At 36.5% G+C, this 17,851-nt stretch overlaps 1 protein-coding gene across 1 annotated transcript in view; it reads left to right on the top strand.

Annotated features, from left to right (window-relative positions):
• Cad87A (cadherin 87A) overlaps positions 1–17,851 on the top strand; it is a 778,434-nt gene that overhangs the window by 596,097 nt on the left and 164,486 nt on the right. Inside the window, exons 33-34 of the mRNA XM_090378948.1 lie at positions 6,336–6,475; positions 16,988–17,123. Coding sequence (XP_090235074.1) covers positions 6,336–6,475; positions 16,988–17,123 — 276 coding nt within the window. The remainder of the gene's footprint in view (positions 1–6,335; positions 6,476–16,987; positions 17,124–17,851) is intronic.

The following is a 17,851-nucleotide window of genomic DNA, read 5'->3' as shown; positions in this document are numbered from 1 at the left end:
GAGTGGTCATGAGCGGGGATGCAGTAGCACGTGCTCATTGAGTAGATCGGGGTTCAAATCCCTGACTTCTAAATACGGTCGATCTGCAAACCCGCACTGGACCAGCATGGCAGATTATGGTCTATTTCTCTCAGCATGAATTGTTGAGGAGGCTTCCATCCTGCAGTGGTTGATAATGGCTGTAATTTACCTTTTTTTTTTTTTTTCCATGCTACATTTTCCTGCTTTCTCATACCCAGTCTTCACTTCCCAAACCTTATTTGTGGTGCCCATACAGATCAGACTGTACCTCTTGTAGGCTTCAGCATTTTTAATCGCTATAACTATCCCAAGCTACATTTTTGCGCTCTTTTTGACCAGCCAGTTCTGCAGGCAACCATTTCGGAATCCTCCTGCAATATTTTCATAATGGTATGTATGCATAATATCAGTGGCTTCCACAATTTCTTCTTTAAAAGTATTATATAATTCAAATGTATTTGCCCTCTCTCAGCAATCCACCCAGTTCATAGATTTAAGGTGCCATTTAGCACCTTAAATTAGCAAAGTCTCCTTTTCTGAAATAAAACCCCGTGACTTTTCCCTTAACTACTGCAACATCTTTCTTCGTTTTATAACTGATGATTGCATGATAACTTCCTGACAGTGGTTCCTGTATTCGAAGCTCTGTGATGTCATCTGATTCGTTAGTAATCGTGAGGTTAAGAATATTCTTATCCCTAATACTTTCATGCTGTTGCAAATAATAATCATCTAGTTTATTTTTAAAAAAATTTCCATGCTGAGTTTCCCTCCCACTTATTCAAATCAATCTACAGCTGATCAAAGTCACCCATAATAAGACATTGATTTTTTTTTTTTTTTGTCTATTTTTTTTGCTTGCCTTGCCTATTCCATCTTCATGTAGAGACTCTCATCATACTCTTCAGAGTCTCCTTGTCTGCACATTACTCTCTCTCTCATTGTTCCTTTACTTCCGACTAACTCACCACACAGATTCTATGTTGGCAGAGGTAACTTCAGGCTCAGCAAAAGCTCTTTTCATGCTTAGGCTGCTTTTGATAAGAAGCATGACACCCCCTACACCCCTTCTATCTTTCCTTTCTTTCTTAAATACACTATACATACTATAATGGAACTCATCATCATCATTTTCCAGGTCAATGTTTTCACTGCAGAACTGTATGCCATTTAGATGGTTTTGACATTTCTTCATAATGATTTCACTCGGAAGACTATAATCTTTACACTCTTTGAGTGCAGTGATAGTCCTCCATGGCTGTAACTGCACTCAACATCTTGCTCTCCACATCCATTTATAAATCAAATAAGATAATATCAGAACTTCATAACAGTAGGCAGACTATCACTTTTTGTTGTATCCCAGGAAACACTGGAACACCAATATATCAGAACCTATGGTACTTAGTGCCGTGCATGGGTTGAAGGTGGAGAATATTAAAGAAGATATTTGTTGACATTAGGCTTGAATTTCTGTAGAGTGTAATTTTCAGGAAATACATACGAAGGAATGTTGTTCCAGAAAACAAAAGATGAATGAATAAATGAGGAAGAAGAAAGGTTGGTTCTGTGAGTTTGTAGTTGGACAGTAAAATGATGTTGACCGGTTCCAGTATGTGTTCGGACTACTTTGGAAAAGAGGGCAGGTATTAAAGAAGCCAATTCAGAAGAACAGTGCTCATGGAAGTATCTATAGAAAAGACACGCAGCAGAAACAGAATATCTATGAGATAGAGAGTGGAGAGACTTTGTTAGACATTGGTCATTCATTAACCTAACTTCTCTCTTTTGAATGTTATCTAGAAGCCTGCGAGAGAGAGATTTTGGGGGCACTGCCCCAGATGTAGGAACAATATTTCAGCTGGGTGGATTTGTGATTTGTACAGAGTGAACAGCTGTGTGGGAGAAAAGTAGTGCCGAGAGCAAAAGAGAAGCAGAGGAAGCAATTTTTGTGATGTCCTTATGCCAAGAGAAGGGGATCGTAAATCAGAGTAATACTGAACAGAGAATGTGAACTTATCTAGGAATCAGAGTGTCATCAAAGATAAGCATAGGAGCAGAAGATTCCTTTTTGCAAGATATAAGACATAACTAAATTTTAGAAGGATTGAAATCAACTAAGTTTTCTTTGCCCCAATGGAGAATTACCTGTAGATCAGCATTTAAGGAATTGGTAATGGATGTTCGAGAAGTTGAAGCTGTTTGTGCAGGGCAAGGATTCTCAAACAGGAAGGTGGAATGCAATGTGCTATCATCAGCAAAACTATGGATAGGACTTACAGTCAGTGGAACAAGGTCATTAGTATACAAAAGAAAAAAAAAAATGGGAGAAAGAACTGAACCTTGGGGAACACCAGCATTAGTGGAGAAGTTAGAATACAGCCATCTACCATCACCCACAGTGAGCAGTCAGAGAGAAAAACTGGATATGCAATTACAAAAAACAGTTGGCATACCATAAGATGGAACCTTATTTAGAACACCTTTAAGCTAAACAAGATCAAAAGCCTTTGAAATATCAAGAGCAGCTTCTTGAGTTTCACTAAACTTTCCATTGAATTTGTCCATAGATGGGCAACATGAGCCAAAATATCACCTGTGGATTGGCACTGAAGGAAAACTGGCGATCGTGAATCAGATGGAAGGTTTGTAGATAGTTTAACACTTGGTGGTTAATTGATTTCTCCATTACGTTAAAAAGAGTAGAAGTAAGTGCAATGGGATGATAGTCCCATTGCAATTACTTCATTGAGGGCGCCTCTGTAGCCAGGTGGGCAGGAGCAGCAGTGCGTACGTTTCTTGATTAGATCAGGGTTCAAGCTCGTGACCACCAAATACGGAGGATGCAGAAAGGTCAGGGAATAACCACCACATATCTCCGGAACAATATGGCCTTAGAGTTGCTAATGCTCCTAAAAACCAAATAACAACAACAACAACTTCATTGAATAAAAATGTCAAAAAAAGGCAACACCGAACAGAAGCAAGTTGAGGAGTAGAGGTTTTGAGAACAATTGGATAAATACCATCAGGACCTGGAAATTTCTTAACAAAATCAGCGAGGGTGCAATGGAACTGGTTTCAGGAAGTTTCACGTGAAGCCTAGAGAAATCCATATGATGTGCTAGTCATAAGCTTAACTTGTTGAAGTCAACTTGTCGATGACTACTTCACTGTGTGAGGCTGAAATCATACAAGTTAGTTTGTACAGAATCTGTAGATCTGTGACAAAAACCAAGAGAATGGAATTTCATTGATAAATTGCTCCATCATTACAGTTTTATGATTATTCTGCCACCTACTGTAGTGCTCATTTTCTGGTTAGCGAATAAAAATTTGAAGATATCCCTGTCACCTGGAAGTGGTTTCAAGTTTATATCATATGCTCTGTTCATGCAAGAATAGTTTTCTAAAGGAGGTTTGTGGGTATCCTGCACACACATTATTTAAATTATTATTTAAACTGTTTTCAGTAATTTATTGTTCTGTAAAGAGTGGGCGATGTGTCAGTAAACTGACATTTGACCCACCCTTTATTCAAATACTAGTGCACTAAATTGAGTGTAAAAATGCAGGCAGTAATACTCACCAAGAGCAGCAGACCAAGCTGAGTATTAATATGGTAGGTATAATTTTTTTATAAACATATGTCATGGTTAAATTAGTCCTTAAAACATTATCAGTAACTAGACTAGCTAGCCTGTGTCACTGTCGACTACACTATCTACTTCTTTTTAAGGATGCAAATGTGACCCCAATTCACAAGGGAGGATCAAAGGGCAACACAAGTAATTATAGACCTGTGAGTTTAACTTCTGTTCCAGGAAAATTAATGGAGGCACTGGTTAAAGAAGCACTGCAGGATCATCTAGACAAGACGTTAGTTATAGCTTGGACACAGCATGGTTTTTTTAAGGGAAAGTCTTGCCTGACCAATTTGATTGGATACTATGATGCAGTCACAAAAGAACTGGATGCAGAGAATAACTTTGATATTATATATTTCCATCTTAGAAAAGCTTTTGATACTGTTGCACATGGAAGACTGCTGCACAAACTGGAGCAGTGTGGCATTGGAGGCAAATTGCTGCTATGGATAAAGGGACGGTTGAGGGGGAGAAGACAGAGTGGTAATCAATGGACACTGCTCATCATGGACTAATGTTATTAGGGGAGTCCCTCGGGGTTCAGTGTTGGGTCCATTGTTGTTTTCTGTATTTATAAATGATATTGATGATGGTATATCCAGCTTAATGTCCAAGTTTGCAGACAATACAAAGGTTGGCAAGGTTGTTAAGGACGCTACTGATGCTATGCTACTGCAACAGGATCTGGAAAGGTTGAGCAGATGGGCTGAGAGGTGGCAAATGAAGTTTAACATTGACAGATGTAAAGTACTACATATGGGAAACAGAGCAACGTATCAATTCTGTGATACTACACTGAAAGTGGTAGAGAATGAAAAGGACCTGGGGGTAATTGTGCAGGCAGATATTAAGTTCTCTGAGCAGTGCAGACAGGCGACAAGAGTAGCTCATGGTGTCTTGTCAATGATATACAGGAATTTTTCTAGCAGAGATAAGGAGGTGATTATTCCCTTGTATAAGGCAATGGTCAGGCCACACCTTGAATACTGTATACAGGTCTGGAGGCCTCATTTCAAGAAGGATGTAGAGCTGCTGGAACAAGTACAGAGTAGGGCAACAAGATTAATGAATGGAACAAAGGGTTGCTCTTACAAAGAAAGGCTTAAGTTTTGCAAATTACAGTGTCTGGAGACTAGGCTCTGGCGAGGTGATCTGATAGAGGTGTATAAAGCCTTGAATGGTTTGAGCATGCTCAATGCCGATGGGATTCTTCCTCTTGCTCAGAATAATCACCTGAGAGGGCATAAATTCAAACTGAGGAAAGACAGATGTAGGATAGATGTGCGGAAATTTGCCTTTAGCTAGTGGGTAGTTGGTTGGTGGAACAGACTTCCATCTCTTGTTGTGGAAGTTGATAGCCTAAATAAATTTAAGGCTCAGCTGGACAGGTATTTCGAAGGAACGGAGGGGTGAAGTGGAATTTTTTTTTTTTTTGGCTGATGCTGCATTAGCTTGCTTTCTTGCATCATATGCCTCTACTAATGCTAATGATGCCCCACATTTAAGAGACCTTGGAAAGTGCTGGGTAGGCCCAGCACTTTCCTGGGTAGGCAGAAATGTGGCTCTGCTGCTAGTTGTTTGTTGTTTGTTTGTTTGTTATTTGGTTTTTAGGAGTATTAGCAACTAAGGCCATATTGCTCCGGGATATGCGGTGGTCATTCCCTGACCTTTCCGCATCCTCCATATTTAGTGGTGACGGGTTTGAATCCTGGTCTAATCAAGAAGCGTGTGCTACGCACTGCTGCTCCTTCCCACCTGGCTACAGAGGCGCCCCTCTGCTGCTAGTACTGGAATGAACAATAATATAACTGTGTGTATATATATATATATATATATATATATATATGCTGAAAGAGCTTTGAAGAAGGATTATCCTCCCATTCTTATGAGTACAATATCTTTCTTTTCATTCTGTTCATTTTAATATCAAATTCAGTCTCTCCATTTCTTTGACTAGCCTTTGTATGTGGACCGACTATTGTTTCCAATTGAAACAGGAACCAAAATTTTGGCACTCAAGCATCCAACCAACTAGAAGGGAAGAAGTGGTACTTGCATGGGCAAGAATAGGACATACTTATCTGACCCACCTGCATCTACTCACAGGTGATGATGCTCCTCAGTGTCCATACTGCTCAGTACATCTAACAGTCAAGCATATTCTTGTTGACTGCCCTCAATATAACCAAGACAGAACATCAGTCCTGCTTTCTCTGAATAAACTACAAGAATCAATATCACTAGAGCATATTATAGGCAACAAGGCAAACATTAGTGAACTTTTCTGTTTTCTGAAAAAAACTGGAATTTATCATCCCTTCTGAATAGTTTCTAAAATGACATTCTAAATTATTTCCTAACACATCTCTATGGACAGGTGCACTATAGCCAGTGTAGCTTATGTGCCATTAAATACCCATAACACACACACACACACACACACACACACACACACACACACACACACACACACACACACACACCTACTATTGTAAAGAATGAAATCTTTTAATTTCTTTCTTTGTTAGTGACTTTGGAAAGTATTTGAAAAAGGCTATCCGTCAAAAATTGTTATATCATTATAATAAGTGACAATCATTGTTAATAATATATAAATGTTTTATGGATTTAATATTTGCATTTATTATATAATTTCTTTTTCTGTAGATAGCAATTCAGAGGGATTGTTTACTGTAGATAAAACAGATGGTGTAATAAAATCTAATGTGTCCTTTGATAGAGAGAAAAAAGAAGAATATGAACTTGTGATTAAGGCATTAAGCAATCCAGGTTACATAGTTTATGAAGTAAGTTATTTCACTTTATTAATAAGTTCTCTAAGGGCATATTAATACAGCAATACCCCACATACACTGATAATTGGTACCAAAACTGTTATGTGAAACCATGCTGATTGAGTTTTAATTATAATGGGTTTTAAATTAATGCATATCAGAGAAACAGTCTATAAACAAATTATAATAAATCGATAAACAATTTGCACTTGATAACCAATTAAAAGGATTTGAAATAAAAAATATTGCAAATATTTTATTAATCTCATCATGAGAGATGAGAAAAAAGCTTTATTGTTTATTTAGGTATTTCAATAATGAAGTCTGGTAAAGTCGTCTCTTCTTTCTCTCGGCATACAAGTCTTTGTAGCATCGAATCCCATCTTGTAAAATTTGCCGTATCGTGATGCTACATTCAACATTCAGATCACCATTCATAATCGCCTTTTAGGCCTTGGCAATCCCCTGAAAAACTTTCTCCAATTCTTGTGTTGAAAATTCTTTTGGTGCCGCTTCAGAATTGTTTTCCTCTTCTTCATATGCAGTTTTCTCATAAACTTCAAGGAGAGTTGCATCATCTAAGTCATTTGCATGTGAGTTAGTGCAGGCATGTATATTGGCAGTATCCAAAGTTTCGAATCCCAAGTGTTTTCTGATCTTCACAATGTCTTCAGCAGTTGTCTGAACTTTTGATTCAAAACCAGTGAAATCATTTGCCAAATGGGGCAAATCATGCTGCCAAACAGAACGCATGTGGTTGGCATTAATTTCTAGCCAAGATGCATATATATTTTCAATCGCATTCTGGATGTTATAATTTTTCCAAAATGTTTGTAAAGATGATGATCCCACTCATGTTGAAACTTCAATTGCTTGAGAAAAAGTTCACCGCAGATAATATGCCATGAATGTGGCAATTACGCTTTGATCCATGGGTTGTAAGAGACATTGTGTTAGGTTGACAAAAGCATATTTTTACATTTTCATTGAGATCAAAAATTTCAGGTGGATGGCGTTGGTGTTTTATCTAAAAAGAAACAAATTTTGAACTCCATCCCTTCATCTGTACAGTAACATTCAACCATCGGACAAAAATAATTTGTGAACCAATCTGTAAACAATTCTCTTGTAATCCATGCTTTCTTATTGGATTGCCAAATTATGGGTAATATGCTTTTTACGCAACCATTTAGAGCTTGGGTTTTCTGCTTTGAACACGAGTAGAGGTTTCAATTTAAAATCCCCAGATGAATTTCCAACCAACAAAAGTATTAAACGAACTTTTGATGCTTTATTCCTTTTCAATTTCAGCTAAAAAAGTTCAGGAGGGCATTTTTTTTTAGAACAGTCCAGTTCCATCGACGTTGAAAATTTGTTCGTCCTCATAGCCACCTTTTTCAATGATGTCTTTCAATTCACAGGGAAATCTTGCAGCAGCATCTTTGCTTGCATTTTCACCTCAGATACATTAGCATTAGCATTAGTAGAGGCATTTGATGCAAGAAAGCAAGCTTATGCAGCATCAGCCAAAAAAAAAAAAAAAAAAAAAAAACCACTTCCACTTCACCCCTCTGTTCGTTCAAAATACCTGTCCAGCTGAGCCTTAAGCTTATTTAGGCTATCAACTTCCATGACAAGGGATGGAAGTCTGTTCCACCAACCAACCACCCGCTGGCTAAGGGCAAATTTCTGCACGTCTGTCCTACATCTGTCTTTCCTCAATTTGAATTTATGCCCTCTCACGTGATTATTCTCAGCAAGAGGAAGAATCCCATTGGCATTGAGCATGCTCAAACCATTCAAAGCCTTATACACCTCTATCAGATCACCTCGCCGGTGCCTAGTCTCCAGACTCTGTAATTTGCAAAACTTAAGCCTTTCTTCGTAAGAGCAACCCTTTGTTCCATTCACTAATCTTGTTGCCCTTCTCTGTACCCGTTCCAGCAGCTCTACATCCTTCTTGAAATGAGGCTTCCGGACCTGTATACAGTACTCAAGATGTGGCCTAACCATTGCCTTATACAAGGGAATAATCACCTCCTTATCCCTGCTAGAAAAATTCCTGTATATCATTGACAAGACACCATGAGCTATTCTTGCAGCTCGTCTGCACTGCTCAGAGAACTTCATATCTGCCTGCACAATTACCCCCAGGTCCTTTTCATTCTCCACCACTGTCAGTGTAGTACCGCAGAGTTGATACGTTGCTCTGGGGTTACTGTTTCCCATATGTAGTACTTTACATTTGTCAATGTTAAACTTCATTTGCCACCTCTCAGCCCATCTGTTCAACCTTTCCAGATCCTGTTGCAGCAGCATAGCGTCAGTAGTGTCCTTAACAACCCTGCCAACCTTTGTATCATCTGCAAACTTGGACATTAAACTTGATATACCATCATCAATATCATTCATAAACACCGAAAACAACAACGGACCCAACACTGAACCCTGAGGAACTCCACTAATAACATTAGTCCACGTTGAGCAGTGTCCATTGATTACCACTGTCTGTCTTCTGCCACTCAACCATCCCTTTATCCATAGCAGCAATTTGCCTCCAATGCCACACTGCTCCAATTTGTGCAGCAGTCTTCCATGTGCAACAGTATCAAAAGCCTTTCTAAGATCCAAATATATAATATCAAAGTTATTCCCTGCATCCAGTTCTTTTGTGACTACATCATAGTATCCAATCAAATTGGTCAGGCAAGACCTGCCCTTAACAAAACCATGCTGCATCTGAGCTATAACTGAAGTCTTGTCTAGATGATCCTGCAGTGCTTCTTTAACCAGTGCCTCCATTTATTTTCCTGGAACAGAAGTTAAACTAACAGGTCTATAATTACTTGTTTCAGCCTTTGATCCTCCTTTGTGAATTGGGGTTACATTTGCACATCTCCAGTCTATGGGTACCTCCCCTGAGTCCAAAGAAGCTCTCTAGGGGTTTGCTTACTTCCTTTGCTTCCTCCTTTAATATAACTGGATAGATCCCATCCACCCCAGGTGCCTTTTTTATGTTTATCCTCAACAATCTCTCCTCCACTTTCCTCTCAGTTATTACAAAATCATCTAGCTCACTGCCAATGTCAACTTTACCTACGTCATTCTCCTTCCTGAATAACTCCTCATGCATGAATGTAGATGCAAAATACTCGTTTAGATTGTTAGCCACCTGAGCAGGATCCTCAACTGTTGAACCATCAATATACAGTGGACCAATCTGATTCATCCCTTTCCTTCTTGAGTTTAAATAGGTAAAGAACTCTTTTCTGTTTTCGTTGCATCCTTTGCCAAAGATTTTTCGTAGTCTGCCTTTGCCTGCCTAATCTCCTTTGTGACTTGGTTACAGACCAACTTATATCTATCATAGGCTTCCATGTCGCCCATTAATTTGTATGTATTCCATGCATTTTTCTTCTCTGCCACATGTCTCATTAGTTCATCTGACAACCATTTAGGCCTAAACCTTGAACAATATTTCTTAGTTGGTATGTAAAGCCTGGTAGCTTCCAAGATTAGTTCCTTGAATGCTTCCCATTTTGAGTTTGCTGTTGGTAACATCATCAGTTGGTCCCACTGTATAGAATTTAAATACTGTCTCAGACCACCATAGTCGCCTTTACGAAAACAAAAACCCTTCCCTTTACCTCTGATGGTAGTTACCTCCTTGAGTAAATCCCACTTCAACACACTGTGATCACTGCCACCTAGTGGTTCATTTATCTGCAGATTCTTAATGCATGAAGAATCACTACTGATAATCAGATCAAGAGTATTGCTCCCTCTTGTTGCCTCACGAACATGCTGATGTAGAAAACAATCATCCAATAAATCCACAAAAGCCTGGCTAGTGTGTGAGTGACCAACCCACAAATTCCAGTCAATATCTGGGAAATTAAAATCCCCCATTATAAGACTCTCTGATTTACTGGCCCACTCCATTTCCCTGTACAATATCTTATTATACTCATCAGAGTCATTAGGCCTATAGCACACTCCTACTCTCAATTTTGATTTCCCTATGCTTATGTCACACCAAACTGACTCGACACTGCCCTGTCCATCGATGTCGACTGGCTTCACCTCCTTGGATTTTGTGTTTCTTAACTAATAGTATAACCCCTCCTCCCCTCCTGTCCTGTCTATCCTTTCTATACACATTGTATTCCCCAAATTCCAGTTCCGCATTCCTTATATCTGTGTGACACCACGTCTCTGATATCCCAACAATATCTGCCTTTGATGTTTTGAGCAATACCTCAAATTCATCAAATTTATTTACCAAAATAAATTTTGGTAAATAAATTTGATTCAAAAGTTTAATTCTAATGTCTCCTCTTGAACATAATATCAATTCTGTTTCTTTCCTTTGTTAATATTTTATTTACTGAACTAAAACCACTTTCAACCATATAAGACTGTCTGACCATCTGAAATGGCCAAAGAAGTACTTTGGCCATTTCAAACCACTTTGTTGGATAAAGAAGTTTAGTTGTTTTTGATCCCCACAACTCAGCCATTCACCTTTTTCAAATTTATATTTGCATTCTTCATTACATTTTAATTCAATGAGTTCTTGAATTTCTTCACTAGCCGAACCGGCATCACATCCAATGTGAAGCCGACCCGGCATCACATCTAACAGCCATGGCCTCACTTCAAAAGAAAATAAATCTGAAAATCTATTTTTCATTTCACCTTTTAAAGAACACAAAGAATCTGAATAATTCTTAAGATCATTCTCAGTGAGCGATTCATTGATCTCAGCTAACTCTTGCATACCATGAAATTGTTTTCTCATTAAATTGCTTTCAAATATTTCCAGGTTTTCAGTGAAAGCTTTTAATGTGCGTTTGCAGTCTATCTCCTTAATTAATTTTCCTTGAAGTTGAAGTGATACTTCTTTAAGTTTTTGAAAAATCCAATCCATATAGTATATGTTGTTTTTGTGTTTGCTGATCTCCTTTGCTAAATCTGTCTCCCCTTCGCTTTCTAAAAAACTAATTATCATATCAAAAAAAGTTTACAAATCTTGTTAAACAGTTTCCTTTAGAAAGCCATCTGACTTCTGTATGTAAAAGGAGCCTTGCATACCGTTCTTCATTATCAACATAAAATTTTCTGGGAAGGTGATCATATTTGCTATTTGACTTTATTTTATTGATGGTTTTAATAACTATACTGAGAGATTGATAAAGAACCGGACTAATATTTTTTGCAACCAGATGATGTCGGTGCACAGTGCAGTGTATTGCAAAAATTTTGGGACATTCTTCCTTTAGTTGGGCTATAAAACCTTTGTCTTCCAACGATGGAGGTTGGAAGACATAAAGCACGGGATGGCAAATTTTCCAATGGTACTTTATTTTCATCAAACCATGTTTTTTCAGTAGCAAAAATGGATGTCGCAGTTCAATCAGTTTCTATAGATTTTGCAAACAACATCTCTTTCTGCAATTTACGATCATCATCGAAATAACGAACATATGCCATTAAAAGGGCATTATTGTCAGTAACTGTGGATTCATCAATCTGAAGGGAAAATTTTCTTGTTTTTAATTTGTCAGTTAGCTGGGCTTTAATGTTAACTAACATCTCATCGATTCGTTTGAATTGAATTGTTGCTCACTGGCAGTGCTTTTACAGTGATGTAATTTCAACAGTGATGCAGTGTTGCTCACTGCATCACTGTTGAAATTACAGTCTCAGCAACTGTATGAGCATTACTGATTTTTACAATTATTTTTGCAATTTTATAAGATGCAATTATTCCATCGTTATGTGTTCTTCTTAAATAAGTGTTATGGTACTCAAAATTCAGTTTTAAAATTTTAAAATATTCAATATGTTTACCAACTTTATCAGGATGTTTCCTTTTTAAATGAACTAAAAATCTTGTTGGTTTCAAAGCCTCATTTGAAGAAAAAAAAACTATTACACATAAGATACATAGGCTGTCTTGATTCAAATAGGCTTTCAATAAAACCATAAGTTAGATATTCATCACACTACTGATACTTTTTCATTTCAGCACTTGACATGATTGATGATGAGGTGAATAACTACAAAGAATTAAATAATAAAATATAAACTATTTTTATTTAACTCTCATAGCCCCATGTCACTCACAAAAGCACTGTAGATCAAAAATAAACAACTTCTACATCACAATAAATCAGTACTAATTGTTGCTTAGAAATTAGAAACAATAGACTGAAACATTTCCTCATCCCATCCATACCTGGTATATTGACCAATGAAACAAAAGAATAGATAAATAAACCACGGCCACCACACCGCCGCCAAGGTCGCAGCTGTTGGAAAGGCATAAATGCCGAGGATTGTGAAGACATTACCTCTGAAAGCACTTAGGCATTTAATGCCTATGAAAAGCAAAGGTGGTTGAATTAATTATCTTCCTTTTATCAAAATTTCTCACTCACTCCTAATATAATATACCTATATGTTAAAAATCAATTGTCTCAGGGGAAAAGAAAACCCAATGAGAGGAATTAAATATTAAGGAATAAGATGTCATCAGGTAGGGTTGAACTTAGGAGGGCCACAAACCATTGTAATACCCATAATTTTTTCGCCCCATTGAGAATCCTTGCAACAGATCTGTCCTTCTTAAAATGAGGCATTCTGCACTGCCCTGTGTGTAATACCTCACAGCTGGTGCATTAATCTGTAATTACTGCTCCCCATACCTTGCATTGTCAATGTTAAACTTCAATTACAACTTCTCAGCCCATCTGCCTAATTTTTTTAGATCTTGTTGCAGTAACTACCTTGCCAACCTTCGTGTCATCAGCAGACTTAGATATTAAGCCTGATATGCAATAAATAGGAAAGTATTGATATAATAAATAGGAAAGTACTGAAGTTTGAGCCATTAGCTTTGAACCATCACTCTTGTATCTTCACCTGATGTGATGATACAAGATTGTTGACTCCCTACTAATGTTTGATCTGCTCAACAGGTTAGTGAAAGGTGATAGCAAGGAAAATTCTAGCATCCTGGATGCAAAAATATTTTAAATGATGGTAAATGCTGTTAATTGATTCAGATCACCAGATCTGAATATGAAAATCCTAGTTTAGTGAACACCATTATTTCCAAAGTCCGTTCAATTGAGTTTGGTTAAAAATGAGGGTTTATAGTATTTTTTTTTCTTTTTTTCATATTATTATATTCCTTAGTGGAAATGCATATACCTTGCTTCATTAAAATACTTTTGAGATTATAACCTGGAAGTGTAGGAACTGGGGTTTTGTTTTTATTTTACTTATTTATTTATATAACTATATGTTTCTATACCCTTTGTACTTTGGAACCCAAATTGGTAGTTATAATATTTCAAAGGGTACCTCACTCTTCCAAAGCCCACAAGCTATCTGACTGCTCTAAATTTTAAATCCTGCTCTTTTTCTTGTCTCAGAAGATTCTAGATTATAAGGTTTTTCTTTTATTTTCCCCTATCAGGATAATTCTCAATGAATTTTTAGAGGACTGTGTAAACTTCTCTTGAATAAAGACGTATAGTATTTATTACAAACATAACAGAGGTTTATTTCAGTATTTAATTTTACACAAAGTAATACAGTATTCTGAGAAAATTACATAATATATATACATATTTACCACTTTTCTTAACAAAAGAAATTTGAATACACCTTCTCTACCTCAAGTTAAAGGGTAAACTCCAGTGCTAAATCCTTCAATTCCTTTATATATATATATATATATGTGTGTGCGTGTAAGTTAGTATTCACAATCTTTTATCCCTTTTTCCTGACTGTCCCTGGCTATATGACCAACATTAATTCTATACATCTCATTGACTCCTATTTTCCTAGCTCAAGAACTATTTATCTTCCTTATACACTGCTATACATAATTTAATGAGCACTTATTTATATTACCTTTATACATTCTTATAGACCTGAACATACAATCTTCACATACCCTGACATCTCTTTATAAACAATGAGCAATACACTTGCATAATGTAAGATTGAATTAAATATGTACATATATACTCACATAACCTCGCCTTAATCACATCAATATTAAACTAGAACATAAATCCTACACTTTACCTAATATTCCTTTTGGTAATCTAAAAATTTCCAAACCTTTGTTCCTACAATCTTTTGAGTTAGAGCAAGTTAACCCATTCTCTCTCATCGCTCTTTCCTTTTAATTAACACAGTCTCTCCATTTTATTTTTCTATTTTTAGTTAGTTATTTTTACAACGCTACCTAACTCACCACTATTTATAGATGAAGTTATATCTGTCAGTCCTATTCGTACTTTGGTTTCTAAACAAGGTCAGTACTTGAGGACTTCCTTTTATTTGCCTTTCTCTTTCCTCTGCCTCCAGTTGGCGATAATTTGCTTTTGGTCTTTCTACACTGCTGTCTTCCTTGGTCTTGGCTTACTGCCGCCAGTCGTTCATTTCTGTAGTCGCTCTTGCATCCTACATTTAGGGAAGTCAGTAAGCTATAATCATCATTCTTCCACTGGTTCTCACATTAAGGCAAGGCTCCTGCTTCTGAAACTTTCCTCTGGCCATCTATTCAGACTGTCTTTTCCCTTCCCTTCAACTCTCTTCACTTCTCTGCACTTTCACCTCAAAACAACGGCACTCCAACATAACTTGTTTTACCAAACCTTTCCCTCCACTGGTCTCTGTCACCCCCACGCCAATATTTTCTTCTGTCACTCCCTCACATAACTTTCATAACTTCTCTCCTCTCCTCTCCTTTTTCTCCTCGCATTACTCCCTTTTGTTCAACCTCTCCCTCCTTTTTCTTGACCAATCATTTCCATTTTCTCTTTCTGCATCTCTTTTCTAATTTGCCCATGCCTCAGTCTTTGTCCATGATGTGTCCTGTATGGACAAGCCACAATTCTCCAGAAGTACAAGTGTCAGTACAGAGATGCTTCCCTCTTGCAACTTTCCTGTAATGGTAACTTTTAATCCTTTTCATTCTGCTCCTTGCCAGAAACAGCCATCCTTCAGTTTTCAGATGACTTTCAGAGTCCATTTTCTATAGATAAAGTTAAGGTATCTGCCATTACCAGGGTCATGGGTCGTTTCTCCCCTGAAGTACATAAAATGTTTCGGCAGAGATGTTTTCCCATGGGCTGCCATTTCTTAACTCTTCTCTCCCTACATCTTCACAGTACTACGCATTTGCTTAACTCATGCACTTACATTTTTGGAAAAATTTGAGCACTGTGCCTTTATTCCTTCTCCAACTTATCTTATCACCCATTACCTGTGTACAGAACCATTACATTTACAAGTAAATGGACCTGTCTCCCACTGATAGTGCTCATCAGCACTCTACTTCAAACAAACACCTGTGATAACTTTAGATGTACACGCCTTTATCCCAACCCTGTCATTTTATATAATTGATTCTACAAAAAAAATATTTAAATTCCATCAAGGAAAATTTTAAAATACTAGCAGTCATGCCCCTCTTTGTAACAACCACAGTTGTGTGGTACCTGACAGGTGTTCAGCTTTTGTTTTATTTTTGGAAAAAGTTTTTAGTTTATTTAAATTCTGTCTGAAATACACCTATGCTTGATCTTTTACTAATTTCTGTATGGAACCTGACAGACCCTCTAATTGCATTGCAATATGTATTAAGTGTGGTTTTTTAATGAAATTTTTAAAACTTTACAAATGTAGTTTTTTTCTATGTTATTTTCAACAAAACTTTTTATTCTCTTCTGAAAAAAAAAAGAAGAAGAAAAAACCATTAATCATAAAATATAAACTGAAAACTAATAACTGCTTCCATTTTCAAGCTCCGAAAACTGTTATGATCATGAGAATTCAAACTTATGTATGTGCACATATTAATATGTTTTGTTAAATAAATAAAAGAATAAATAGTAAATAATAATAATAATAATCAAACATTAAACATAATAATAATAATCAATAATAACAAACAAAAAACTATTTTACATGAACAATAATATTTGAGACAAAAAACAAATTTTGTACAGTAATTGAAAACAAACAGGTATCCAGTTTTTGTTGAGGAAGTGTCAGCTATGCTTGCCAGTTTTGGTTTCAGCAACATATTTTTTACATTAAACTAAAACCAAAAATAGCATGTTGAAGTGGAAGGCAAAAATAGTAAATAAGATTTTTTATCTGCAAACAGGTTCTTTGCACATAATTCCAAATAAACAATTTTTCACTTTCAAAACTGCTGAAATGAAAATGTGACTATATTTAGGGAGGTACTAAAAGTTTCAACTATTAGCATTGATCAATAGTTAGCGTGCTATAGTTATTTTGTAGAGGGTCTTCAGGTTCCATTCAGAAATTGTTGGGTAAACTCTCTGTCTTTAGCTTTACTATATCAGTTTACCTATATAATGTACTTTGACAAATCTTTAAATTACATCTTGTTAAATATTTTAAAGTTCTTCCTTATTGTCAGTGTTAATTATTTGTATTGTTTAGTAATTCATATTTCATGTTTTATAGCACAAAGGTGCTTCAGAAATATCAATTCAAACTCGAAGCTATGATGAAAAGGATCCATCACTTGCACTCGTCAAAATTATAATTACTGATATTAATGATAATGTTCCAGAATTTATTAACAGCCCATATTTTGCAGGTAAATAACATTATTTCTTTTTGTAGGCATGCACTAAGAAATATTTGCTGAAAAATTTGAAGTCATGAATTAATTTACTCATATATTCATGCTATTAATTTCTAAAGTATATTTGTGATATATTGTAAATTTTACTGCAAAAAAGTAAAACATTTATATGATGATATACAGGGTCACTTGAAATTCACTCTCTGTTTTAAAATTTGCAATACTCAATGTATACCATGTTTTCAGCATTCTATAGGTAATTTAATATGGTTTAGTATGGGCTGTATCACAGTTCAACATATTCACAAGTTTTGCATAATTGGATGGCTACATTGTCCACAAAGTGTGAAAGTAATAGGTGAATAGTTTTGTTCCCCTCTTGGGGAGAAAAACTAGCGAGTAGCAAACAAAGTGAGTAGTTTTGTTCCCCTCTTGGGGAACAAAACCTACTCACCTCCAAAATGGTTTTCCTCCCAACTCATCCACAGTCAATGGTTTTTTCTGTAAATGCTTTCCTTCACTGAGCCCTACAAAAAGAAATCCATTGGGGCAAAAATCCTAACCAGCCACTTTCTTGGCCTATGTTTACCAGTCATTCATTGGGAAAAGTAATATATAGTTTTCAAAAATGAAGGGTACCATCCACCATAAAATGAAGCTGATATGGATTTGGCCAATTTCCTACTACATCAGGAAGGAAAATATGTCTGTGGCATGTCAAAATATTAATCATATCATTA

The sequence above is a fragment of the Mastigoproctus giganteus genome, chromosome 8 (genome assembly GCF_048544385.1).
Source record: "Mastigoproctus giganteus isolate SK-2022 chromosome 8, ASM4854438v1, whole genome shotgun sequence".
NCBI classification, from domain to species: Eukaryota; Metazoa; Arthropoda; class Arachnida; order Uropygi; family Thelyphonidae; genus Mastigoproctus; species Mastigoproctus giganteus.
This window is presented reverse-complemented; position numbering and strand designations above follow the sequence as displayed.